This window comes from Equus asinus, chromosome 14, assembly GCF_041296235.1.
Source record: "Equus asinus isolate D_3611 breed Donkey chromosome 14, EquAss-T2T_v2, whole genome shotgun sequence".
NCBI lineage: Eukaryota > Metazoa > Chordata > Mammalia > Perissodactyla > Equidae > Equus > Equus asinus.
In genome coordinates this window covers 13,616,609-13,644,536 of record NC_091803.1, presented here as the reverse complement: position 1 = coordinate 13,644,536, position 27,928 = coordinate 13,616,609, and the positions used below count along the sequence as shown (strand labels likewise).

At 41.1% G+C, this 27,928-nt stretch overlaps 1 protein-coding gene across 4 annotated transcripts; it reads left to right on the top strand.

Annotated features, from left to right (window-relative positions):
- On the top strand, positions 1–26,767 carry TRIM4 (tripartite motif containing 4). Of its 4 annotated transcripts, XM_014846826.3 has the most exons (8): positions 34–760; positions 2,349–2,422; position 2,468; positions 8,700–8,795; positions 9,740–9,970; positions 15,345–15,367; positions 15,631–15,728; positions 21,553–24,535. In XM_014846826.3, exons 1-8 carry the CDS (start codon positions 161–163, stop codon positions 22,137–22,139), a joined length of 1,710 nt encoding a protein of 569 aa, XP_014702312.1. In that variant the 5' UTR covers positions 34–160; the 3' UTR covers positions 22,140–24,535. The 4 variants fall into 4 exon arrangements, with proteins under 4 accessions (XP_014702311.1, XP_044602684.1, XP_070340410.1 ...); XM_070484309.1 differs by lacking the exons at positions 2,349–2,422; position 2,468 and adding an exon at positions 16,245–16,326 and having other exon boundaries at positions 32–760; positions 21,553–21,689; XM_014846825.3 differs by lacking the exons at positions 2,349–2,422; position 2,468 and having other exon boundaries at positions 1–760; positions 21,553–26,767.
- The last annotated feature ends 1,161 nt before the right edge of the window (positions 26,768–27,928 follow it).

Sequence of the window (27,928 nt, the reverse complement as noted above, 5' to 3'; positions counted from 1 at the left end):
GGACAGGCCAAGTCCGTTGGCGCCTCCCCGTTTTGCTCCACCTGCGGCTCCGTCGCAGCCCTAGAGCGCACTCCATGAATCCGTGGGCTCCTCAAGTCCCCTCTAGGCTGCCCGGGGGGATTTCCGCATCTCTATTGTCGACCGAAGGCGCCCCCCCGTCATGCCCCGCGGCCAGGCCAGCGCCGCCCCAGGCGGAGACCCGCGGCTTCCGGTCTCGCGCGCTTCGAGCCCGCAGCGCCCGCGGAGGAGGGTCGCCGTCGGGTCGGCGCGCGCCCCGGCTGGGTCCCGAACCCCGGAAGAGAGACTACGCTTTCCCCTCCCTTGGGAGGCGCCGACCGCGACTCCGGCTCTGGGGCAGAGAAGCGGCATGGAAGCCGAGGACCTCCAGGAGGAGCTGACCTGCTCCATCTGCCTGGACTATTTCGAGGACCCGGTGTCCATCGAGTGCGGCCACAACTTCTGCCGCGGCTGCCTGCACCGCAGCTGGGCGCCGGGCGGCCGCCCGTTCCCCTGCCCCGAGTGCCGGCAGCTGTCGTCGCCCGCGGCCCTGCGGCCCAACTGGGCCCTGGCCCGGCTCACGGAGAAGACGCGGCGCCGCCGCCAGGGCCCGGTGCCTCCCGGCGTCTGCGGCCGCCACTGGGAGCCGCTGCGGCTCTTCTGCGAGGACGACCAGCGGCCCGTGTGCCTGGTGTGCAGGGAGTCCCAGGAGCACCAGGGCCACTCCATGGCGCCTATCGACGAGGCCTTCGAGAGCTACCGGGTGAGCCGGCCGTTCCGGGGCTGCTGGTATTGCCCGGGAATACTTAATTCTCGTGAAAGACCCACGAGTCCCATTGCAAGAATGACCCCCTCCCCCCGAGTTTTAGAGAAGTTAAGTGACACACGGATCTCAGAGTTGGAGTTAAAACTGGCCTTGGGAGGGGCGGTGCAAGGCTCAGTCATCACTGTGCAGAATTTTCAAGGGACTGTCCCGCAGGGGCTTCTGGTTTGAGACAAACATACTGACAGGGTGTATACCAGTGCCGTTCAAAAGAAACATAATATGAGCCACATATGTAATTGAAAATTTTTCGAGTGGTAAACAGAAACAGATAATGCTAACTTTAATAATGTATTTTATTTAACCCTATTGTCCAAACTATTGTCATTCAGCATTGATTCGTATGAAAAATTATCAGTGAGGTATTTTAGTTCTTTTTCATACTAGGTCTTTGAAATCTGTTGACAGCACGTATCAATTCGGACTCTCCACATTTCAGGTGCTCATGTGGCTCATGGATGCTATATTGGACAGTGTGGGTCTGTATGTACAAGTGTCATACACAACTGATGATTTGGGAGAAGCCTGACTTGGAGTGATGAGGCTGGGTTTTGTTACTAGCTACCCTCATCAGCTGGGAAAAATCACTTAATATTTGAGTTTGGAGCTTGGCTGTCCTGCCTATCTCGTGGGTTAAGAAGCCTTAGTTGAATAAATCAGTGTACCTTCTCTGCTCCAGCCACGCTGGCCTTCTTGCTTTTGTTTCAAGCCTGTTTTCTTTCTCTACCCTCACTTTCCATCCTTTAGATCCTTTTAGCTTTTAGCTTGAAGACCTTCCTTGATCATCCTTTCCAGAGTAGCCCCACCCCCTTCCGTTACTGATGGTGTAACTCCAGTGCTCTCCGACAGAATTGGTATCTAGTAAGTACTTGTTAAATACAAGAATTTAATGATACAAGTTAAAATGTAAACTGTAAAATGCTAGACAGTTTTATCAGCAGACTATGAACAAGAAACAGATGCAAAGCTAGACTGGAAAGTGTACGTTCATTTCTTCATTCAGTAACCTTTTTTGTTGCTTATTGTATGTCAGGTATTGTTCTAGAATCGACGTCAATGGATGAGAAAGACATGGGCTTTGACTTGCTGGGGACGTAAGCATGTAGACAATAATTTCAGTATATGTGAGAGTTATCAAAGTTTGTTCCAAGTACACAGAAGGTCTGAGGCTGGAGGGATCAGTGAGGAGTGAGGAAAGGCTTCACAGAGGAGTTAAATGTGAGTTGATTCTTGAAGGGTGAGTGCAAGGTAGAGGAGAGAATATTCAGGCCAAAGGAACAGCATATTCAGCAGTGTGGCGCCGTGGAATAATGTGTGCTATGTAAGAGGACTAGAGGTTGCTCCGTACTTCTGGAGTGTAGAGCGTGGGAGGGAGGATGGAAGGAGTTGAGGTTGAAGAAACAGGTGAAAGCGAGTCATGAAGGATCTTGTTCATCATACTGAAAAGATTGAGCTTTCTCTTTCAGGCAATGGCAGTCATCGAAGGATTTTAAGGCAGGGAGTGACATGATCAGTTTCTTTGCTTTAGAAAGATCCCTTTGGCATCCATGTGGATGAATGGAGAAGGCCAGTTCGGCTACTGTTGCACCATTTCAAGCAGGAGTTATTAGGGGCCTGCATTAGTGCAGGGCAGGGGTGATGGAGAAGAGTGGATGGATTAATTATGAGCTGGAGTTGAATGACTTGGTGACTAATCGGACTTGGTTGGTCCGGGAGAGATGGGAGTCTAGGATGGCAGTCCAGGTATCAGGTGCTCATTTGGGATGTGTTGAGTGTGAAGTATCTGTGACAGAAAGTCCAAGGAAGAGGGACAGGAGGCAGGGGGCATAGGAAGGTAGAAACACAGTATTTTAGAATCATCAGCCTATCCTTGAAGTCATGGAAGAAGTAAGCAGATGAGATTTTCCCAGGGGGACAAAAGGGTAACATAAAGGGTAACGAAAGAGGGGCGTGAAGAGAAGCTTGGGAAACACCAATATTTAGTAGCCAAAAGAGATTGAAAGGACCCATGAGAGAAGTGGAAGGGAAATACTTTTGTGGGGGAGGGCTGAGACAAGTGTAAGTGGTTGGATCTGAAAGGGGAAAATAGCACTTAAAGCTTCAATCCTCAGCAATAATAGTAATAATAATATTAATACTAGCATCACTTATTGATGACTTATGCACCACCCACAGTTCTAAGCATTTTTTGTGTAGTAATTCTTTAATCCTCATAGCAGCTCTATTAGATGGATTTTGTTATCCCCATTTTGCAGATGAGGCAACTGAGGCACAGAGATGTGAGGTCACTTGCCAAAGGTCACAGAACTAGGAAGTGGCTAAGCTTGGACTGAGGTCCTCTAACCCCTAGTCCATTGCACTTTTCACTATGCTACAGCCAGTCTAGCTGAGAAGACTTCTTGGAAGAGGTGGGATTTCAGGATTAAACAAATGGTCCAGCAGCTGGGGAGTGAGTGGGTAAGACTAATGCTGCGGTGGGTTGAATGTCACAACGTTGACTGGGCAGGTATTCAGGAGTCAGGTCATTAGGCAGAATTCCCCAGTGTGTGTCCTTTTCTGCACCCTCCTCTGCTTAGTCATTGCTCCACTGAGCCATCTCCAGCTCCATCCCCACCCCAAGTTAGAAAAGCATTAACTCGCTCTTGGGAGGAGCGACCCTGTTTCCACCATCCCATTCCCAGCTCAAACTCACATGGGTGCACTGTGTCTTAGAAGTTGGGACCTCTCTAAGTCCATGGAAAATACCCCCTGGCCTACACCCATACCTGGCCCTGCACACGTGTGCCAGATGCTTCCTCTCAGGATCTGAGCCCCTGAGCACTGTATCTAGGAAACCTGCTTCGATGAATTCCTAGCCCACTCTGTTTGCTCCTTTGGGCCACACCAGTGGTTCAGGATACACATTGGGACCACCCAGGAGCACTTTTAGGAAATAGCCAAACCAGGCGTCTCCCTCACTCCCCGCCCCCAGGATTTTGATTCAGTTGGTAGGGCTGTTGGCGTCAGCGTTGTTTAAAAGTTCTTTAGGCTATTCTGATGTACAGATAAGATAGAGAACCATGGACCTACATCTTAGTACTTTCACGGAGGGAAATCTCAAAAAATCTTTTCCAACGGAAGTTGGTTTTAAGAGAGTCGTTGGTCATGGGGGAGGGAAAGAACAGAGAAAGAAATAGCTTCAAAAACTTCAGGGAGCAAATTGTTTGCATGGAAAAGGCTTCCAAGCACAGCTCTTCTTTCCCTCATGCCAATATTTAGTCCACTGACTCTAGGAGCCAATCCCTTCATTGGTATTCATTTAACAAATACTTCTCGAACACCTGTTTTGTGTCAGATACTGTACTGCAGTACCAGACACAGCACTGGGAATACAATGGTGAACAAGACAAAGACTGTTTCCATGGATCTCACAGTCTAGTTGGGCTGGGCTTAGAAGGTAAACAATCGACAGACAAATAAATGACATAATCACAGGTTGTGATGTGTGCTGTGAAAGAGATAATGTGCCATGACAGAGAAGTAACAGGGGCTTTCATAAGGTGAACAGAGTAGTCTTCTCTGAGGAGATGACATTTCATTTGAGACCTGATGGATGAAAAGAAGTCAGCCATCTGAGGAGCTGTGGGAAGAACGTTCCAGACGGTGGATGGCAAATTCAAAGACCCTGAGGCTGTGAAGAGCTGGACGTATTTATTGAACTGAAAGAAGGTCTCTGCACCTGGAGCATCATGAGAAGGGGAAAAGTAGCACGAGATGAGCTGGGAGATGTAGACAAGGGTGGGGTCATTTTGGGCCATAATAAGGTGCCGTAATAAGGTGTTTGGGTTTTCTTTGTGGTGAGGAAAGTCAGTGAAGAATCTTAAGCAGGGGAGTGACATGATCTGATTGATTTTTAGAAAGATTATTCTGCCTTCTCTGTGGATAGTGGATGAGAGAAGGACAAGATTGAAAGTAGGGAGGCCAGTCAGGAGGTTATTGTAGTTGTCCAGACAGGAGACGATGGTGGCTTGAACCAGGAGGTGGCGGTAGGGATGGTGGAGGTCGTTAGATTGAATACAGAGGTTACAATGACTGAAATTCACAGAACCTAAGGGCTGGGATGGTATTCAAGAGACCAGCTAGTCCAGTGGTCTTCATCTTATAGTTAAGGAAGCTGTGACACAGGAAATGTGTGAGGCTGACTTGCTCAGATACATAGCTAGTTTGTGCAGGTCTAGACCGAAACTCAGGTCTGATATGAAGTTCGATGTTATTTGAACTACAAGTCAGCAAACGTATTCGTTGTATAAATGTATACCTTTTTATTATGCTTATGATTTTCTATATGCAATTTTCTGATGTTAAATGCAAAGAAAGTGATTTTTTAAACTTCTGCTACCTCTGTCTTTGAATTGCTTGGTGTTGCCCTCCTGCCACCTTGTGGCAGTTCCTGTCGTTGCAGGGAAGGAGTTTTCTAACCTTCTCAAAAGGTTGCCAGGTTTCCTCAGGGGCCCTGGTTAGATCTGGCTGTGGCAGGATTCAGAAAGACTAGGTGGAGTGTTGGCTAATGGGAACCAATCATACAGGATAATTCCTGCATACTGGAATTGTTAAGGACTTCTGAAAAATTGACAAGTTCTATTTAAAAGATTATTTAATTTTTTCCCATTATCAAACAAAAGTGAAAAATTAAAAAAAAAAAATCTTGGTCACAATTCAGAGGAGCTATTGATCTCATTACAAGCCTCACACGTAGATCAAATTTGACACTGATGACAAAGTGGCAGATATATAACTGAATAAAGGAATAAAATTACTTGAGCTAGCATACTGAGTAGCAGGATTATATACCTAGTTAACAACTATGGGTAATAAATAGATTGTATAATGTTAGGAAACATTGTATTAGGAAGAAGATAGCACAGGTGATTGTGTGATCTATAACAGAATTATATAAATCTCTTTATAACCTACTTTTATTTTTCCCCAGCATTTTGCTATGCAGTTTTCAAGCATTCATCAAAGTTGAAGGAATTTTATAATAACACTAGTATACCCACATCTGGATTCTGCCATTAACATTTTACTCTGTTATCACCTATCTATCCGTCTGTATCTTCTCTGCATCTACCAATTATTTTATTTTGAAGCATTTTGAAGTTAATTGCAGATAGTACACTTCTTCCTGTATTTTAGCATGCATATCATTAACCAGATTTAACATTTTTTATGGTATTATTTGAGGTAAAATTTCGTACAATTAAATACACACCCTTTAAGTGTCCATTTGCTAAGCTTTGAGAAATGCATACACCTGGGCACCGCAGGCTCATCTCAAGGTAGAGAACACTACCCTTACCCCAGGAAGCTCCGTCACACCCTTTCCCAGTTAATCTCTGCTCGCTCCCCCATCCAATACAACCACTGTTCTCGTTTTTTTCCACCACAGATTAGTTTTGCCTGTTCCGGAACCTCATATAAATGGAATCATATAGTCTGTACTCTTCTAAGTAGGCTTCTTTTGCTCAGCACGTTGATTTTGAGATTCATCCACTTTGTGTCAGTAGTCTGTTACTTTTTACTGCTGAGTAGTATTCCATTATGTGAATAAGCTGCTCTGAATACTCTTGTACAGGTCTTTTTGTGGACACATGTTTTCATTTTTCCTGTGTCTAAGAGGAGAATTGCTGGGCCCTGGGATTAATGTATGTTTAATTTTATACGTTTTTCCAGTGTGGTTGTACCATTTCACACACCCACCAACATTGTATCAGAGTTCATGTTGCTCCACATCCTTGCCACCTTTGGTGTTGTCAGCCTTTTAGATTATCTAACTTTATTTTAACCATTGTCATTTGTAAATGATTGGAAGTAAACTGATAATGCTTAGTTTTAAAAAATTCTCCTAGGAGAACCTGATATCAGAAATCTCAAGAGTCCGTTGCACCCCTATGTTCATCGCAGCATTATTTACAATAGCCAAGATGTGGAACCAGCCTACATGCCCAGAAACTGATGATTGGATAAAGAAGATGTGGTATATATACACAATGGAATACTACTCAGCCGTAAAAAAAGACAAAATTGGCCCATTCACAACAACGTGGATGGACCTCGAGGGTATTATGTTAAGCGAAATAAGCCAGTCAGAGAAAGACGAACTCTATATGACTTCACTCATAGGTGGAAGTTAACATATTGACAAGGAGATCTGATCAGTGGTTACCAGGGAAAAGGGAGGGTGGGGGGAGGGCACAAAGGGGGAAGAGGTGTACCCACAACATGACTAACAAAAATGTACAACTGAAATCTCACAAGGTTGTAATCTATCATAACATTAATTAAAAAAAAAAATTCTCCTAGGGAAGAATTAAAATAAAATTGTATTGCTAGTTTCTTAGTTCTATTCATTTGTTTTTCTTTTAACTTTTTGTTTTGATGTACATTCAGACTTAAGGAAAGTTGCCCTAGGCCACTCTTCAGCATTTCACAGTATTCACCATTTGTTAAGTTAAATTTTCTCTACCTTTGGTATATAAGAAACCATTCTCTCTTGGTTTTTCGCCAACCACTCATCTAGTTTCTTTGCAGGATTTTCGTCCTCTGCACACGCCTTAAATGTAGTTGTTGCAGTTCTAGCCTTGATCCTCCTCTTCCCCTGTAGAATCTTACCCGCTCATTTTACGCACCCGCGTGGCTTCCACTGCTGCCTGTGCTTTAACCCCTAAATCTGCTTCTGCAGCTCAGATCTCCTCCTTGACTCTTAACTGCTAACTATATCCACTTGTCTGTCCCAGAGACATCTCAAACTCAGTTGATTCAAGTTGAATTTATTTTCTTTCCTTCCATTTGCATACTGCTCATTTTCCTCTATTTCCTAACTTGGTAAATAACCTACGATCCAGCTATTTACTCAAGCCAGAACCCAGGGGCTAAAGCTAGACTCCTTCCTCCTGTAACCATTTGGTCATCACTTCCTGTTGGTTTTCCCCTTGTGTGTGTCTCTCACCTGCCCACTTCTGTCTCTAAGGTCGTGTCTGACATCTGCTATCAGGTGCTGCCCCTGTCCAGAGCCCACTTTGTTAGTGTTGGTTGACTCATTTTATTTTTTAATAGCTTATTCAGGTTTTTAAATTACAAAAATCATATATGCCTCTTGTAGAAATTCAAACAAAACAGAAATTTATAAAATTTCTAGTCTTCGCCCCCGACTTCCAACCCATTTTTATTCCCCAGAAATAACCAGTGTTAATAATACTTAGGTATATATCCTTCTAGATATTCCTTCTGTTCAAATACAAACACACACACGCACACACACGTGCACAGGCATGTATATTCTTTTCAAAACATAATTATGCAATACTGTTGTTTTACAGCTTAGTTTTAACTTAATATAACATGTCGATATATAGAGAGCTGCCTGAAATTGATGCAGAGTATCAATATACCATAATTTATGTATTACTTCCCCATTTATGGATAATGAGTAATGCTGCAGTAAACATTCCTATGCACACGGATTATTTTTGCTAGTGTTTTGTGGCATAAATTATTAGAAGTAGGATTATGCACATTTTAAATTTTGTTAATTCTGCCAGTTTCCTTCAAAGAGGTGGCACCTTTCTACTCTCCTACTATTATGGTGCCAGATGCCTTCTCCTTTGCCAATACTGCGTAATTATTAATCTTCTAACAATTTTTAGTTTTTGCCCACTTAGTAGGCAAACTCTATAAAGTGTTATGGTGATTTGAGAACAGAGTATTTCTTTCACATAGGCCTGTGACCTTCAACATTTTCTCAGTCTCATTCCCTTTTTGGATTAGGTGAGTTTTAGCTCTTGAACAAGGAAGATACTTGGAGAGGTGATTTCTCTCTGATATGTGTTTCTGCTGGCAGGAAAAACTCCTTAAGATTCAATGTAGTCTGATGGCCAAGATGAAGAAAGCCATGGATTTACAGGACGTGGAAGTGAAGAATGCTGCAGAGTGGAAGGTAACAGCAGAAGTGGTCGGGCATTTCTTGCCCCTGACGCCCATTCAGTCCAAGGCTGCTTAAGGGGTTTTGCTTGGAAGAGCTTGCAGGATGTCATCACTTGTCAGGCGCCTGGCAGATAAGGTGATAGAACGGGAAGCATCTGTCCCTACTGACCTGTGGCTTTGAGAGATGTGAGTTCCACACACTTCATCCTCATATCTCTATTTTGTGGTAGTGTGCCCTTCCTTACCACTTTTTCCTAAATATACATCCTAGTTTGGAGTCACTTTGGGTCCATGGCATTGTGGAAGGTAAAATGGACTTAGCTTTCAGAGCTGCTAGTCTTGTTGTGAGGCATGATGTGCGCACACGTGCGCATCTAAAGATTTCACAAAACTGAACAGTAGGTGTTCTGAGAGCTAAACTAAATAATAGATGTGAAAGTGCATTTTAGTTAAAAAGTATACAAACAGGGCACTGCTATCAGTACAGTTATGTATCGCTTAACAACTGGGGTATGTTCTGAGAAATGCATCGTTAGTAATTTCATCAATTTGTGAACACCATAGAGTGTACTTACACAAACCTAGATACTATAGCTTGTCACACACCAGGGCTATATGATACTAATCTTATGGGACCATTGTTGTATTTGTGGTCCTTTGTTGACCACAACAAAAGGACCACAACAAAAAGGACCATTTGTGGTCCTTTGTTTGTGGTGCGTGACTTCAGCAGAGACTCAAATGTTACAAAGAATGAATTAATACTGTAAAGACTAGTACGGAGATATCAAGTAACTATAAATAGAGGAGTAGTGGAAATTTGTTGGCGGTGGGCAGGAGCTTTTCTGGAGGAGATGGTTAGGATGGAAGGACCATGGATTGTTGGGGAGACATGCAAGGAATTTAGGCACAAGGGCCAAGCACAACATGGACTGAGCAAATCTCATGTGACTGTAGGAGAAGCTGAAGAATCAGCGGTTAAGATTCAGCACAGAGTTTGCAAAGTTGCACCGCTTTCTGGCTGAAGAAGAGCAACTGTTTCTTCAGAGACTGAGCAAAGAAGAAGAAGAGGTGAAGAAGAAGGGGAAAGAGAACATGTTACGGCTCAATCAAATGATCGCTTCCCTGAGGAAGCTCATCGCAGAGGTCGGGGAGAAGAGCCAGAGCTCCACCCTGGAATTGCTTCAGGTGAGGCGGGCGGAGGAGGGGTAAGTTCACAGCGTTAACTGATCTCCCTCTGGTCTTTAGAGCTGAATGTCTTTCTTGGTGAGTGGGTTTAATAGAAGAAATGTTTTCTCTGTTGATAATTGTGTTACTACTGTCATTATAAAATTAGAGTCAAAGATTCACCATTCAAAGGAAATTAAGGTGAAATTTAGGTATGCTGAGCTCAGGTAATGTGAGGTACTTAGATTCACTTGGTCTAATGGTTTATCTAGGATGTAAAGCACATATAAGACTTCCGTTCATCTTATTTATATGTTTATAATTCTCTGTTAAAACAGTAAAACAGCAAACATAAAACCACAAAGTAGATAATTGTGTCGACAGTTTTTAAGAGAAATTTATCTTTCTCACTAGTTGTTTTTTTTTGGTGTGGAAGATTGTTGCTGAGCTAACATCTGTGCCAATCTTCCTCTGTTTTTTATGTGGGACACTGTTAGAGCGTGGCTTGACGAGCAGTGTGTAGGTCTGTGCTCGGGATCCAAACCCATGAACCCTGAGCTGCCAAAGTGGAGCATGTGAACTTAAGCACTACGTCACCAGGCAAGCCCCATCTCACTAATTTTTAACCGTTACAATCACAGCTTGATATAACTTTGTTCTTAGCCCTAGATTTTGATTGGTATGTTTATTTAAATAATTTCTAAATATTTAGCAATCTTTAAAAGATTATAATTCTGATTCATTAGCACTTAGATTTGGGTCTGTAGGCCACTTTGTTACCAAAAGGCCTTCCCTTGAGTTAATCTTTACCATCATATCCTCTGTAGGTAAAGTGTCCTTATAGCTTCTTTCAGTTTTTGGAGGATCCAACGTTTGTGACTGTCTTCTTTTTCTTTCACTAAAATAATTCACTTTTGGTCTCAGATCCCTCAGAACTCTCTTTCCTCCATATCATGTGACTGAAGATAAAGGAACCATTGAAGAGTGTCCTCAAGAATACCTTCAGTCTGCCATTACTATTTTTTCTTATCAGAAGGAGACAATTTTCTATTTTACTCTTAAGGAAGAGAGAAACATGACCCACTCACCAGTTATTTTCAACAAGAAATTGCTATCTGGGTGTTATATCTAAATGTAATGATTTCCAAGAATTGTCTAGAACTTGTACAACTTGCTTGAGCAATGAAGCTACAATGACATATCCAAATATATACTCCAGCAGAATCTTTGGAAGACCATGTGTAAACAGTGTTCTTAAAATATAGGTTTAACATCTAGTCAGAGTCTAAAACCTCAAAGATATACATGAAGCAGCAGAATGCTTACAAAAAAATATATCAGCCAACATAAGTGCAGGGTTAGGGAAGTGATTAAAGAAGGTGGAACTGGATCATAGGATCTCGGAGCCTAAGAGAACTTATTTTACTGATTTTGTCCATCCATGGGTCTATCCATTTGTTTTTTTCATTTGTTCCTTCACTTTTAGCACATAACTAACTTCTATTCTTTTTAGAAACAGAAACATTGAAAATAAAAATCATTCTGTTGTGCTTAATTTTTATCTTTTGATTTGAATGCTCTTGCAAAATATGTAGCATTGCTTGGGTGTATCTGTTTTTAATTTATACAATGATTTTGAGTTCTTGTTGCATTCTGTTTCTTGCCTTTTTCCTTAGGCACTATGTTTTTAAGATCCAGTCCTGTTGCTATATAGACATTTAATCCATATGTCCATCCACCACCTTTTGTGCCATTTCCCTCTTCTAGTAATGGATACCCAGGTTGCCCCCAGCACTGTTACCACTACAAGTAATGCTGTAGTGAAATCATCAATGTCTGCCCTTGTCGTTATTGTTTTTGTCCTTATTGGTTCTTGAGTTTGCTCTCTGGCTCTTTCCTCAACATCTCAAGTTGACATGCTTAACTTACTTAGATTTACCCTTTTGTTTGCTGGTAAATTTATGCTATGCTTTCACCTTTTAAGTATTGCTTTAACTGTGTCCACAGATTTTGGCAATATTATTTTTATTGTCATAATAAACACTTAAAAACATTTTAAGTATAACATCCATAGAGAAAAATGTATAAATCATAAGCTTGACAAGTTATCGCTAAGCGACCCACCCATGTAACCACTACCCACCTCAAGAAATAGAATGTGAGTGGCATCCCAGAAGCCCTCCTCATGCCTCCAGTCAACACACCTTCCCTTCTCCTCAAAGGTATTCTCCTTCTAGACTTCTCACTCTTCTTTTTGCCTGCTTTTGAGTAAGAATCTTTCAGTATGCACTCTTTTGTGTCTGGATTCTTTTGTTCAACATTATGTTTGTGAGATTGTTCTATGTTGTTGTACTTGGCAGTAGATGTTTGTTTTCATCACTGCTGAGCAGTAGTTCTCAATCAGGAGTCGTTTTGCTTCCCGAGGAGGATGATATCTGATGTTTTTGTTGTCACAACTCAGGGGTAGTTACTACTAGCATCTAGTGTGTAGAGGCCATGGATGCTGCTGAGCATCCTATAATGCACAGAACATGCCTCTCCCACAGTTCCCAGCAAAGACTTCTCCAACCCAAAATGTTACTAGTGCCGAGGTTGGAAAACCATGCTGTATAGTATCCCATTGTGTCAATATACCAAAATGTATTATTCATTTTCTTCTTGGTGAAATCTGGGTTGTTTCTAGTTTTACTGTTACAAAAAAGCACTATGAGCGTGCCTTTTTTGGTGCACTTATGTATACATTTCTGTCCATTGTGTACCTAGGAGAACAATTCCTGGTCACAGGGCATGCATATGTTCAGTTGAGTAAATGATTCCAAACGGTTTCTCAAAGTGATTGTATTAATTTCCACCATTACTAGCAATGTGTGAGGGATCCAATTGCTCAGTATCCTCATCAATACTTAGAATTGTCAGTTCTTTAATTTTGGCTATCCTGAATGTATATATATTATCTCATGCTCTCGATCAACACTCCTTCCTTCCTCCCAAAGGGTGGATGGTGTTTCCCTGATGACTAATGAGGTTGAGAACTTTTTCATATGGTAATTAACTGTTTTGATATACTGTTTTAAAAAAACCCAACTCTCCTGAGGTATAATGTACATATCATATAATTCACCCATTTTAAGTGTACAATTGAGTGATTTTTCTGAATTTACCAAGTTGTGCATTCCTCACCACAGTCTGGTTTTATAGCATTTCCATCAGCCCAGTAAGATCCCTCATGCTTGTTACAGTTAATCTCTGTTCCTACTCCCAGGGCCAGACAACTTACTTTTCTGACTGTTTAGATTTCCCTTTTCTAACTATGTAAACAGAAGCATACAATATGTGGTCTTTTGTGTATGGCTTCTTTCATTTAGTATAGTGTTTTTGAGATTCATTCATGTTGTAACACATATTAGTGTTGTATTAACATACCTTTTAAAATGCCCGAATAGGATGCCATTGTAGAATATACCACATTTTGTTTATCTGTTCTCCAGTTGATGGACATTTGGGTTGTTTCCACCAATTGGCTCTTATGAATGGTGCTGCTATGAAGATTTGCCTGCCATTCTTTGTGTGGACATATATGTTCATTTCTCTTGGGTAGATTGTAGGAGTAGAATTGCTGGGCTATGTGGTATATTTATGTTTCACTTTTAAGAAACTGCCAAACCTTTTTTCAAAGTGGTTGAACCATTTTATATTCTTACCACATCCTCACCAATATTTGTTGTCTGTGATTAAATAGATGGAGAAATAGGCAAAAGGCCAGGAGAGAGTTAATGTCATGGTGCTAAAGGAGAAAGAATAGAGTTTCAAGAAAAGAATTGGTCAACATTGTCAAATAGTGCAGAGGCGTCACATGAAAAAAGACTACGTTGTTTTGAGAATTTATATTCAATGAAGGAAACATGGTTATTATGTTTACATATACACATGTATGTTACATTATTGGAAAGAGAATAAATCCAAAAATTAAATCCTAAAAAACTCTGAAGATATTGGAAAGATGACGTTTACCAGAAATAAAGCTATTAACTGAGGTAAACATTTATTACAGAAGTAATCCACAAACAAAATCATAATACTTCCCTCAACTTTTGAAAAACTTTACTCTAAAAGTAGCTTCCCTCCATATAAGCAGTTTTTGAAAAGTGGAATCAATGTATTAGGTATTTGAAATTGCAAAGATTTTTAGTGTTTACATTTGCACTGTGTTTGGGTTAGGTACTTCTAGGGGAAAAAAATATTGGAAACCTGCATACGTCAATGATTCTCAAACTCTGGTAATCCCCTGGGGAGCTTGTCAAAGATACAAATTCTTGGGGGCTGGCCCGGTCACACAGCGGTTAAGTGTGCACATTCCGTTTCGGCAGCCTGGGGTTCTCTGGTTCAGATCCTGGGTGCAGACATGGCACCGCTTGGCATGCCATGCTGTGGTAGGCGTCCCACATATAAAGTGGAGGAAGATGGGCATGGATGTTAGCTTAGGGCCAGTCTTCCTCAGCAAAAAGAGGAGGATTGGCAGCAGTTAGCTCAGGGCTAATCTTCCTCAAAAAAAAAAAGATACAAATTCTTGGTGCTTATCTCCCCAAATTTTCAATCAGTGGCTTTAATGTGGGGCCCCAGGAAACTGTATTCTCCCTAAGTACTGTAGGTGATTTTGACGGAGGTGGTTCAAGTGACTTATGACCATGACAAATAAAAATGGCAAGCAATAGGATATATTGGAGTATATGAGGAAGCCATTTGGTATAAACCTAATTCGGCCTGACTTTTTATTTTTTCAAAAGGGCCTGACTGTGGCTATTGAGCACGCATTGCATATCTGCTTAGACATTTCCTATGGCCAGAACAAAGGCCCTTGAGATAAAGGTGCAACTTCCCCCCACATTAGCATTTCCTTAGGGATAAGCATTTTTCCTTAGGCTAGGTACTGATTGCTGCACTCACCTCCCAGCTCACCTGTGACCACCCAGCTGGAGACAACAGACTGCCACCCTGCTGTGTTCACAGAGACAGAAGATCTACCTGCTATTTCCATCAATCGCTGTGCCGACAGAGCAGTCTCGCGACTATTGTAAAAGGGACATTTCAATCCTATGTGAAACATCCTCTTGAGGGTATATAACCACCCTTATACCACCACTTCTTTGGAGTGCTCTGTTCCTTTGTGGAAAGACTCTCCGGGGTTATAATCCTCAGATTTAAGCTCAGAATAAACTCACCCAAATTTAAAAAAAAAAAAAAAAAAAGACTACGTTGTATCAACCCATTGGCTTTGGCAGCGTGAGATCATATGTGACATTAACAAAAACAACTGACAGAAAATACCTGCTTACAAAGTTGAGTACTGCATCTCAAGAGGAAGATCCATCACTTACTTCTTTCTTTTTTTTTGCAGAATCCAAAAGATGTGTTGACCAGGTATGAGCTCCTGCTTTCTTTTGAGGCCCTGATTGGAGTGGTAAAGATACAGCTGAGCAGAGAGGGAAACATGGCCTGGGCTCCATAGATCAATCTGGGCACACCCTGAGGGGTCTGTGGAGGAGGAATTCTACTGTTCGTTTTTGGAAGGAGGAATGCGAAAGAAGTGATCTGAGCTTTGGGCTTGGGACCTTCAGGTGGGAGTTGGGGGTCTTGGCTGCCCTAGCTGTCGCCTAAAAGAGCAGCCTCTGTACTTTCTTTAGGAGTGAGAACCAGGATGTGAATTATTCCCTTGAAGTTCTAAAGGTGAAGACTGTGTGCCGGATACCAATGATGAAGGAAATGCTGAAGCGATTCCAAGGTGAGCAGAATTTCTAGGATATGGCGCTCCCTAGAAATCTTTCAAGTAAGAGAATAATTAGTGAGAAAAGTCTGGAAAGGAAGGAGGAAACAGAGCATGCAGTTAACACAAGTGTCAGGAAAAATGGTAATAACTACTTGAATATGCTTCATTCAAGAAACATTTATTTAACACATACTGTGTGTTATAAGGTACTGGTGATACAAAAAGAAGAAGACCTATTCTTTTCTTTCTAAGAATTCATAAGCAAATTACAGAGACAGACATGTATCACTTACTATAATATAGTGGTGTGAATAACATCTTATAGAAGTCCAGAAGAAGAGCTCTGTTGGAGATGAGGTGGGGGAGTTTTCATGGCAGAGGTGACAGTTCTGAGATTTGAGGGCTGAGTAGGAGTTTGCTGAGTGGAAAATGGGGATATACCCTTCCAAGCAGAGTCAGCAGCATGAGCTAAGGTGTGGATAAAATGAAAGGGGGATAGCTAATGTGACTAAACCTTAATGTACGTTCTAGGGAAAAGCAGGAGCTGAGGTTGAAAAGATGAGTGTAGGAAGGACTGAAGATAAACTTACTGGATCTCCGGGGAAGTACCAAGGCATGTACACGTTGTATAAGCTATGCAGACAGTTCTCACGTGCGCATCCCTGATTAAGAACCATGTTGTGAGTGTCTACTTCCAGCTAAAATGAAGTAACAGGGACTGGATTTACTCTTCTGCCTGAAACTTAGTTAATTAAAAAAACAAAAACAGAACACACAATACATGAAACAACAGTTTTCAAAATACTGCATGTCAGGTAGTGAAGGACAGTGATCCCTGAAAAATGTGAAACAAATGAGGTAAGCTCTATGATTGCCCCAGCCTGCTGCCTTGCGAGAGTTTCCAGGCCATCTCAGGGAGGATAGCAGGTGGAGCCAGGTAGACTCCCTGAATTGGGGAATGGAGCTGAGAGAACAGGAAGAACAAAGCAGTGCGAGTTCAGAGAGCACTGGAGAGGAGAGCTGTACAGAGACAGGATCCTGACGATCTATAGAGGCACCTCCTAAATATTCATCAGAGTGCTGATCAGTACATGGTTGTGAAGAACTATCTGAGGGTGAGGAAGGAAGTTTCTAAAATGATTAGAAGGAACAATTCCTGGTGCTCTCACAGGGCTAGGAATAGTGCCTGTTCCTATCAGCCAGATTGGAAAGCTCGTAATTCATGGGGCATTGGGTAGAGTACTTAGGAAAATCTTGCCTCACTAGTGGAATAATTAACTATACTGAGCACTGCTTTGGACCCACCTTACAAATCATGCAAGCAAGACCCAAAAGGATTGAATTACTTCCCAGTAACTTGACTGCATCCCAGGACAAAGCTCAAGAAGACTGATGGGAATAAAAAAAAGGTTTGAGTACCCAACAATGTAAATTCACAATATCTGGCATCTGATCAAAGATTACCAGGCATGCATAAAGGTAGGAAAGCATGACCCATAGTGAAGAGAAGAATCAGTTGAAACTGACCCAGAATTGATCTAGATGTTGGAATAAGCATACAAGGACATTCATACATTATAATTGTATTCTCTAAAGAGGCATATAGAGACATGGAAAATATAAAAAAGACCTAGATCAAACTTCTGGAGATGAAAACTACTACATGATGAGATGAAGAATACACTGGTTGGGATTAATAGTTGAGTAGATATTTCAGAACAAAAGATTAGTGAACTTGAAGACAGAACAGTGGAAACTGTGCAAAACGAGACACAGGTTAAAAAAAGAACTTAAAAAATGAAGAGTAAGCTGTGGCACAACTTCATGCAGCCTTACGTATGGTAATCGGGGTCCCTAAAGGAGAGGAGTGAGGATGGAGATTAGACAGAAAAAATATTTGAAGAAATAATGGCTAAACATTTTTCAGATTTGATGAAAACTCTAAGTACAGAGATCCAAGAAGCTAAAGAAACCCTAAGCATGAGAACTATGAAGAAAACTACACCAAGGCACATCATAATCAACTCACTCAAAATCAGCAATAAAGAAAAAATCTTATTAAGAGATGCAACAAGAGAAAGAGGACATGTTACCTAACAGTGGAACAAAGACAAAGGTGACACCACATTTCTCATTGGTAACAATGCAAGTGAGCAAAATCTTTAAAGTACTGAAATTAAAAACTGTTAGCTTAGAATCCTATTCCTGGCAAAAATACACTTCAAAAACAAAGGTGAAATAAAGATGTTTGCAGATATACAAAAACGGAAAGAGTTTACGTTCAACACTGCAAGAAATGTTAAAGGAAGTCCTTCAGGCAGAAGGAAAATGTTACCAGATGGAAGTCTGTATCTACGCAAAGAAGTAAAAGATCACCCAAAGTGGTAATGATGTGAGTAAATATATATACTTTTGTTATTATTTAAATCTCTTTAAATGGTAATTGTGATGGTTAAGTTTTCCGTTAAGTTCACTGGGCCGTGGGGTGCCCAGATATTTGGTTAAACGTTATTCTGGGTGTTTCCGTGAGGGTGTTTTGAATGAGATTAACATTTAAGTCTGGAGACTTGAGTAAAGCAGATTGCCCTCCATAATGTGGGTGTTCCTCATCCAGTCAGTTGAATGCCTGAATAGACCAAAAGGCTGACCTTTCCCACAGAGAGAGACTCCAACAGCAGACTGCCTTTGGTCTTCATCTGTAACATTGGCTTTTCCTGCCTGAAGGCTTTCAGACTGGAACATTGGCTATCCCTGGGACTCGAGCCTGCCGTCCCACACATATAGTGACTGGCAAGTCACATATGAGCCAATCCCTTATAATCTCTCTCTCTGTGTGCTTCCTGTATACACTTCTCTATAAACACTGGTTCTGTGTCTCTGGCAAACGCTAACTAATACACTAATTGGCTGTTTAAACAGACAGACAAAAAATGATGTATTGTGGCATTTATAACATATTTACATGTGAGGTGCACAGCAACAACAGATGAAAGTTGGGAGAGGAGAATGGAAGTACACTGTTATATGGTTCTCATATGTGAAGTGGTATAATATCACTTGAAGGGAGACTGTGATAAGTTAAAGTTGTATACTGTAAACCTTACAGCAGCCACTAAAATAAAACAAGGAGTTATAGTTAATAAGCCAATAAAGGAGATAAAGTGGAATCATAAAAAAATTACTTAATCAAAGAAGGCAGAAAAAGAGAAAAAAGAATAAATAGGACAAATAGAAAACAAGTAGCAAGAAGATATACACAAACCTAACCATATTAATAATCATATTAAATATAAATGATCTGAATACTGTAATCAAAAGGAAGAGATCGATTGGATTGAATAAAAGAGCAAGACCCAACTATATGCTTCAAGAAACACACATTAAATATAAAGACTTACATACGTTCAAAGTAAAACAGTGAAAAAGATATACCGTGCTAACATCAGTAAAAAGAAATCTGGAATGGCTAAATTAATATCAAAGTAGATTTCGGAGCAAAGAATATTACCAGATATAAAGAAGGTCATTTCCTAATGGTAAAGAGGTCATTTCATCAGGAGGACATAACAGTTCTAAACAATTATACTCCTAATGATAGAGATTCAAAATATACTAAGCAAAAACTAATAAAGCTGCAATAAGAAATAGACAAATCCACAATTATAGCTGGACTTTTCAATAATTTTCGGAACAAGTAGGCAGAAAATCAGCAAGGATATAGTAGACTTGAATACTACTGGCAACCAACTTGACCGCACTGATGTTTATTGAACACCCAACGACAGCAGAATACACATTTTTTTTAAGGGTACATGGAACATTTTCCTAGATAGACTAGTGTAGGCCATAACACAAAACTCAGTAAATTCAAAAGGATTCAAGTCATACAAAGTATGCTCTCTGACCACAAAGTATTTAAGTTAGAAGTCAGTAACAAAAATATCCTTGGAAAATCCTCAGATGTTAGGAAACTAAATAACATACTTCTTAAAAACCCATGAATTAAAGGAGAAATCAAAAGGGAAATTAGTCAGTACTTTGAACTGAATGAAAAAGAAAACACAACATATCAGAATTTGTGGGGTGCAGCTAGAGCAGTACTTAAGGGGAAATTTATAGCACTAACCACCTGTATTAGAAGAGAAGAAAGTTCTCAATTGAGTGACTTCAGTTTCCACCTTAAGACACCAGGAAAAGAAGAGCCCCAAATAAAGCCCAAAGTAAACAGAAGAATGGAAATAATAAAAATCAGAGCAGAAATCATTGCAACAGAATACAGAAAAAAAGGAAAAAACCCAGAAAAATCAATGAAACCAAAAGCTGGTTCTTTGAGAATATCAATTTTATTGATGTATCTTTAGCCAAAATGACCAGAAAAAAAAAAAGAGAAGACACACATTGCTAGTATCAAGAATGAGAGAGGCAACATCAGCACAGATTCTATAGATATTAAAAAGATAATAAGGGAATATTGTGAGCAACTTTATGCTGATGGATTCGACAATATAGATGAAATGGCAAAGTCCTTAAAAGACACAAATGACCAAAACTTACTCAAGAAAAAATACATAACTGGAATAACCCTTTTTCAGTGAAGGAAATTGGTGTTGTAGTTAAAAACCTTCCCAAATGGTTTCACTGGTGAATTCACCAAACATTTAAGAAATATCTATTCTACATGAACTCTTACAAAAAAATGAAGAGGAGAGAATATTTCCCAGTTCATTCTATGAGACCTGCATTACCATGATACCCAAATCAGACAAAGACATTAAAAGAGAAAAGAACTATAGATCAATGGTCCTCATGAACATAGAAGAATTCTAAAGAAAATTTTAGCAAATTGAATCTAACAATGTATTGAAAGGGTAATACATCGCAATCAATTGGGATTTATCCCAGAAAAGCAGGGTTGGTTTAACATTAGAAAAATCAGTGTAATTCGTTAGCAGTCTAAAAAGGGAAAACTATACGATCACCTTAGTAGATGCAGAAGAAGCATTTGTCAAACCTAACATCCATTCCTGGCTTAAAAAAGAGTCTCTGGAACTAGAGTGACAGAGAGGGTTTGAGAGGGAAGAGAATTTGGAGACAGGGAGGAAGTTATAAACAGTTAAAGTGAGAGATGCTAAAGATCTGAGTGAAGGCAGTGGCAGTGGAAATGGAGAGGAGGAAAAGAACCTGAGTGATATTTCAGAGGTAGAGTTGATACAAGTTGGTCACTGTCAGCTATTGAGGGTCAGAGGGAAAGAAGAGTCAAATAATCTCAAGATTTCAAAGTATGACTGTTTGGATGGAAGTAATGCTCTTACACCTTAGAAAACATAGAAGACAAGATGTCTGCATGTGAGGGAGGATTAGTCTCAAGAGGGTGGAAGGGGACTTAGGATAATGAGTTCCATTTTGAGTTATCTCTTGGGGGCCTGTGGAGATGCCCAGTGAACGGAAACCTTGTCACTGATGACATCTATGTTTACCTGTACAAAGAACCAGCCAGTCAACAACCTTGGTCTGGTACTGATTCCATAAGTCAGAATTTGTTAATGTTTCTCCAAATTTTATGCTGATTATGAAGACTTGGGCCATGAAATAGTGAGCTGCCCATTTTATAGGTCTTGGTCTTTGAGAGCAGAAGGGAATGAAGATTTCAGGTTGCTGAAGCTTGTACTATGGCCTGCTAGGCCCAGCTGAGGATCAACTGACAGTCAGCGATGAGTTTCATCTCTAACGGTACTTGTTAGGAGGAGAAGGTTGGAATTGAAGCTGGAAAAGATGGGCATTTCTGGAGGAGGGTTGGTGGTAAGCGATTGCATTATCTCAGCTCTCATTTTCTCTACAGTGGCTGTAAATCCAGCTGAAGACACAGCTCATCCCAAACTTATCTTCTCCCAGGACGGGAGATATGTGAAAAATGGAGCATCAGCCAGTTCTTGGCCATTATTTTCGACAGCGTGGAGCTACTTTACTGGATGGAGGAATCCTCAGAAGCCCACACAGTTTGCAGAGAGATTTCAGCATTTACCCTGTGTTTTGGGAAAAAACGTTTTCGCTTCAGGGAAACATTACTGGGAAGTTGAGAACCGAGATAGCCTGGAGATTGCTGTGGGGGTGTGTCGGGAGGACATCATGGGGATTGTTGATAGTTCAAAAGTGTCCCCCAATCTGGGAATCTGGGCTATTTGTTGGAGTCCTGCTGGCTGTCGGCCACTAACAAGCTTCCCTGTAAGTCCTACCAAGCAAGAGCCAGCTCTTCAACGGGTGGGCGTTTTCCTAGATTATGGGGCTGGGGAGGTCTCCTTCTACAATGCTGTGGATGGAGTGCATCTGCACACTTTTTCTTGTTCTTTTGCCGCATGTCTCCGGCCGTTTTTTTGGTTGAGTCCATTAGCATCTTTAGTCATTCCATCAGTGACTGGTGGGAAATGAGGCTGTTCTTTCTCTGCCCAAGAGTCTTCCTATACCCCAGCCCAGGGACATACATCCCTTGGTCCTCTTCTTTCACTTCATGCATATTGATCCTGGATAGTACATCAATACTATCCATTCAGATGCCAATTTCATGATTTGTTTACCTCCCTGGCTGTCGTATGCACAGATACGGCAGACCACGTTGGTTGCCTTTCCAGTAACCACTTGCCCCACCCACTTCTCTCCTTCTCTTCTGGTTCTTCCTAATTCAGCTGTTTAGTATGCGCCCTCCACGTGCTTCAGGAGAGGCAGTCCCATGCAAGGGGTTTCTGGCTAACGAGATAGGAGGAGAAGTTTCCCAAGGTGCTTCTGGGGAAAGTTCTTGTAGCTTTTAAAGAGATGTTAGAAGTGTGTGAAGGGGAAGACGCAGCCCCTCTGATGGTAGCTGCTCTATTGGAATTGAGGAAAGCACAGTAACAGTGGAAAGGAAGAAGAAACATGGTCTTTGTTGCCATTGTTCAGTTGCTGAAATTTCACTAATCCCAAATTTCTTGTTATATGAGATTATTGCTCCCTTATTGTATAAGGTGATTGTAGTTTCGTTTTCATCACTTGCGCTCTGAAGCATCCCAACGTGCTATAGACTCATAGCATGGACATCTCACCTTAGCGGCTTATCTCACCTTTTCTGAAATGTGACGAATTTATAGAATCTCTTTCTATTTAGTCACGTAATTCCTTCTCTTTCCAGTAACTTCTGATATCCCTCACTTTTCTGGATCAGAAGATTGAGGAAATCTTCCCTTACTCTGCCCGTGTCGTTACTCTTCTTCACCTGACCAGGTCTCTGCCCTCCTGTGTTACGCTATCCGTTTGTCAGATTCATACATTGTATATACAAGATAATTAACGTCACACTGAACACGCTGGGAGCACTTGTTAAGTTTTCACGCCTCTTCACATAATGCTCTCGTGTGACTCTTGGGAACAGCTAGATGAGATGGAAATTAAAATACTTTTTTGTCAAGTGAGAGAGCATACCTTTGGAGTAACTCGCTCCATATTGCTCAGCTGGCAAATGGGAGCGTTGGGACTAAATCCAGATCTCTCTGAGGTGAAAGCCTGCATTCTTCTCCTGTACGTTCATTTGTGGGATCACTTTGTGGGATTGATCCCACCAGTTCGGGGATTGTGGATCAGCTTCATCTTTGTTTCAGGTTTTTATTTTGATCTGTTTTCATCTTGTATGCGTATTTTCCTCACTTTCTTCTCTAGATGGCATGCACCCAGAGGATTATGGCAGTTACTGGGTAGTTATTTTTAAAATAATGATTGTTTCTCTCTGGTTATAAAAGTCATGTTGTACTTATTGTAGAAAATTTGGAACATAAAAAAAGTGTAAAGAAAATTAAAATTATCAGTAATCCCACCTCTACAACATTTTAGTGTATTTCTTCCCAGACTTTCCATAGACTTTGAATAGACTTTCTGGCAGTGATTTAATGAGGCCTCTCACAAAACTTCCAGCAGCCTCCCTAAGCCCTCCTCCCCCTCCTATGTCCCAGCTTATCCTGGCTTATCTTCCTGTCCAGCCTGAATAGGAAGAATGAACCCCCTCATTCAGTTATTTCTGCTGAGTCCTCCTTAACTCTTCAAGATACTTGCTATTATGAGTTGAATTGTGCCCTTCAAAAAGATACGTTGAAGTCCTGACTGTGAATGTGACCTTATTTGGAAATTAAGATGAGGTCATTAGGGCAGGCCCTAATCCAATATGACTGGTATCCTTTATAGTTAACGGCAAATTTGTACATGCACACACACACACGGAAATGCCCTGTGAAGATGCTGAGGGAAGATGGCTATGGGAGAGATTGACTTTATGCTGCTATAAGCCAAGGAATACCCGGGGCTTCTAGAAGCTGGAAAAGGCTAGAAGCTTCTGAGGGATCATGTCCCTGTCACCACCTTGATTTTGGACCTCTAGCTTCTGAAACTGTGAGACAATTTTCTGTTGTCCATCACCCAGTTTGTGGTACTTTGTTATGGCAGCCCCAGGAAACTTCTACAGTTGCCCATCAGGCCTTTCTCCATCCCTGCCTGGTTAATCTCCAGTCCTTGGGGAAACTCATCCATCCCTTTCCTTGGCTCTTCCTTCTGGGCTGTGGAACCAGGTTGACAGGTTCTGCCATGAAGTATCTCTCTTGACTTCAAGTGGGCTCTTTGAGCTGCTTGGTAAACAAACTTTATTTTTTTAATCCCTTGATTTCTTTTTATATCTCTGGTGGCAGTGATTCCAAATCTTTTCCTCTTTTCTCAAGCCTCTGTGAGCCCCGTGTCATACTGCTGTAGGGAAGGTGAAACTTGACCTCTACCCATTTTAGGTTTTCAGCTGGGACTCGAACAAAAAGACAGATTAACAAGAGAAAAAACCATGATTTATTCACACATGCAGCACATCATGCAGGAGAAACCTAAAATGAATTGTAACTCAAAGCGGTGGCTTAGAATTCTGGCTAACATAGTATCTTCAACAACAGTAAATTTGTGGAGAAATGCTAAAGGAAAGAAATGACAGTTTTAGGCTGCCAAGGGTGGCAGACTGTGGGAACATAAATGTATGTGAGGAAACTAATGGAGAAATGTTTGCAGATTCCCCTGCTGCTGTCTCTGAGCTAAGAGTTTGTCTCCAGTAAGGGAGAATGTATATCCTGCCTTGAGGCAGAAACCTGGGAGTTTTTTTCTCGGTTTGCTGCTTAACTGCCTTCACCTCAAAATAGTTTTTATGTTAAAGAGGCATATTTTGGGCTGACACATTGTGGTTTCCATCACTACTAATTCTTGCAAAGAACTTATTTTTTACTGAGAAAAAAAATGTTCTACTCTACCCTTCTTATTTACAATTCTTTGTTTCTTTTTTGAGTCTTGCTGTTGGCCCCTCTTATCTCAGGTATGGGATGGGGCCCAGGTGTCATATTTATTACAAATAAAACAAACTCTTCTGATGCTTCTCATGCCGAACAGCATTAAGAATAAACTTGTAGTAGTTTTCAGTTTTGCTTTGGATTTCCCTGAGTCTGTATTAATTTCTGAGTCTATGAATTTCTATGTTAATGTGTTATAGGAATCATTAGGAGTGATATTCATTATGCAGCATTTCTCAAGCTTATTTCACCACAGAAATTTTAGCTCTGGGAGCAGCAATTAAGACTTCCCAGAAGACAGTTTGGCAATGACTGTTTATCCTACGCTTTCTTCAGATCTTGACCATCTCAGATTTTGACCTAGACTTGCACTGCCCTGGCCCCCAAAGTTGGTGGGTACGTGCACTGGCGCTGTAAGCTGCGCACACTGTGACCCTGGTAAGGCTCTGCTAAAGTCTTTTCCCTAGAGACTAGGCTTTTGTTATGGAAAACACTCTTGGCACATTTTTTGATGATTTCTATTCATCCTCCCCTTGCCAGAGCTCTGAGGGGATCTTTCTCAACCTTTCACTCAGAATTTGATGGAGTTCTTGGAGTTAAATCCCATGAATATGTGCCCCGCTCCAATACTGCAGCTCCCAGAAGTTTCTCACTCTTAAGCTAGTCCACACCCAACTTCTAGCACTTCATCAAAACTACCGTTTAAGTATTCTTATCAGTTTGTTGTTCCAGTGGATTTTGCTTCAGGTAAGCACATCTCAGCTTTGACTCTGGATTTGCCTGTCTGTCCAGAATTGGGGTGGTAATTTGCTGTGAAACCTTGGTTCTTTCATGGGTCCAAGAAAAGCCATTAATTTCGTTTTCTCATCTCTTTCTTATAAGGATGTGATTTAGGACTTCCAAATTCTTTATATGTTGGAGCTGAAACTGGAAGTCTTCTATCATATTATTAAAATAGGTTTCTTTTAGAGCTCTATTATGGTTAATTTTCTGTGTCAACTTGACTCAGGGATGCTCAGATAGCTGATAAAACATTTCTGGGTGTTCTGTGAGGGTGTTTCCAGAAGAGATTAACATTTGAATCAGTAGACTGAGTAAAGAAGGTCACTCTCACCAGTGTGGGTAGACACTGTCCAATCCGTTGAGAGCCTGGATAGAAGAAAAATGCAGAGGAAGGGCAAATTTGTTCTTTGCTTGACCTGGGACATCCATCATCTCCTGTCCTTGGACGTTGGTGCTCCTGGTTCTTGGGCCTTCAGACTCAGACTGGGACTCATACCATTGGCCCTTGATTCTTGGGACTTTGGGCCCCCACTGGAACTTACGCCATGAGCACCCTGGTTCTCAGGCCTTTGGACTTGGACTGAATTACACCAGCTTTCCTGTTTCTCCAGCTTGCAGACAGCAGACTGTGGAACTTCTTGGCCTCCCATGATCACATGAGCCAATGGTCAATGTTCCATCCTGTTGGTTCTGTTTCTCTGGAGAACCCTGACTAATACAAGCTTATGTAGTTGGGTCTTGCATTTTTTAATCCAGTCTGTCAATTCTTAACTGTTATTTTTAAGCCATTCTACTTTAGAGTTATTGCTTGTATAGTTGTATTAAAATAGACTCTTAGCTGTTTTCTGTTAGTTTCATTTCTTCTGTTTCTTTTTTCCTTTTTCTGCCTTTTCTAGTTTTATTGAGCACTTTAAAAATAAAATTCATTTTGTCTCCTCTGTTTGCTTATTATTTATGCTTCTTTTAAAAGCTTTTTTTTAAAAAAATGAAAGCTTTTTTAGTCATTGCCATGTGGTTTACATTGTACATTTTGAACAATCTGAATCTACCTTCAAACGTGTGGTGAAAGACTATAGCAGTATGGCCTTGATTCCCAGTCTTTGCTCCATTGTTGTCATACATTTCACTTTTACACATGCAATAAACACCCAATTCACTGTTACTATTAATGCTTTAAACACTTTTTTGCTTTAAACATCTTCTTCCGGTATGTTGAAAAGGGTAAGGGGGTATGCAGTAACACACACACAGGCAAAAATGGAAAGGAGACATGAGGCCGGCCCCATGGCCCAGTGGTTAAGTTTGCGCGCTCTGCTTTGGTGGCCCAGGGTTTTGCCAGTTCGAATCCTGGGCGCAGACATGGCACTGCTCATCAAGTCATGCTGAGGCAGCATTCCACATGCCACAACTAGAAGGACCCACAACTAAAAATACACAACTGTGTACTGGGGGGCTTTGGGAGAAAAAGGAAAAGTAAAATCTTTAAAAAAATAATGGAAAGGAGACACAATGAAGAAACCTAGGTAACTGAAGATTCATGAGAGATCTTGGAAAGATATTTGTCATAGAGCATCCATACTGATGACTTAGAAGCTATAGACCATATTCAGGCAGCCAAGAGAGACTCTCAGGAAAGATAGAGGAAATCACAGCTTCTCTAGAGTCTGGATGCTGAGACTCCAGCCTTTAATTCTCAGTGACCCGGGTTCGGTTCAGGCCTAAAAGAAAGAATGCAGGAAATAGGTGATTCTGAAGTGAAAAAGATTTCCAGTGTCAAAGGCATCAGGGTCCTCTGGATACACTTGGAAGAACAGCTTTCACAGTCTTACTATTATTGGTGTCATGGTGTAGACCTATGGAACTCTTGTTGACACATCATCCCATTTTGGGTTTCTCATTTAGCATGACACACATACTTTCTTGCTGCTTTATCCATTGCATCCAGTGTAAAAATCTCTGGCTTTTAATTGAACTGTTTAGTTCGTTTATACTTACTTGAATTATTGATAGAGTTGAATTTAAATCTATCAACTTGCTTTTTAAAATTTGGCCTATTTTTTCTCTATTACTCTTTTCCTGCCTTCTTTTGGATTAGTAAAA

What these genes read in the sequence shown, in the direction of transcription:
- TRIM4 (XM_014846826.3), top strand. Translation starts at nt 161, where the DNA reads ATGCCCCGCGGCCAGGCCAGCGCCGCCCCAGGCGGAGACCCGCGGCTT. An exon ending in AGAATGCTGCAGAGTGGAAG is followed by an intron (nt 8,796 to 9,739) that starts GTAACAGCAGAA and finishes ATGTGACTGTAG; the next exon opens with GAGAAGCTGAAGAATCAGCG. An exon ending in AATGCTGAAGCGATTCCAAG is followed by an intron (nt 15,729 to 21,552) that starts GTGAGCAGAATT and finishes TTTTCTCTACAG; the next exon opens with TGGCTGTAAATCCAGCTGAA.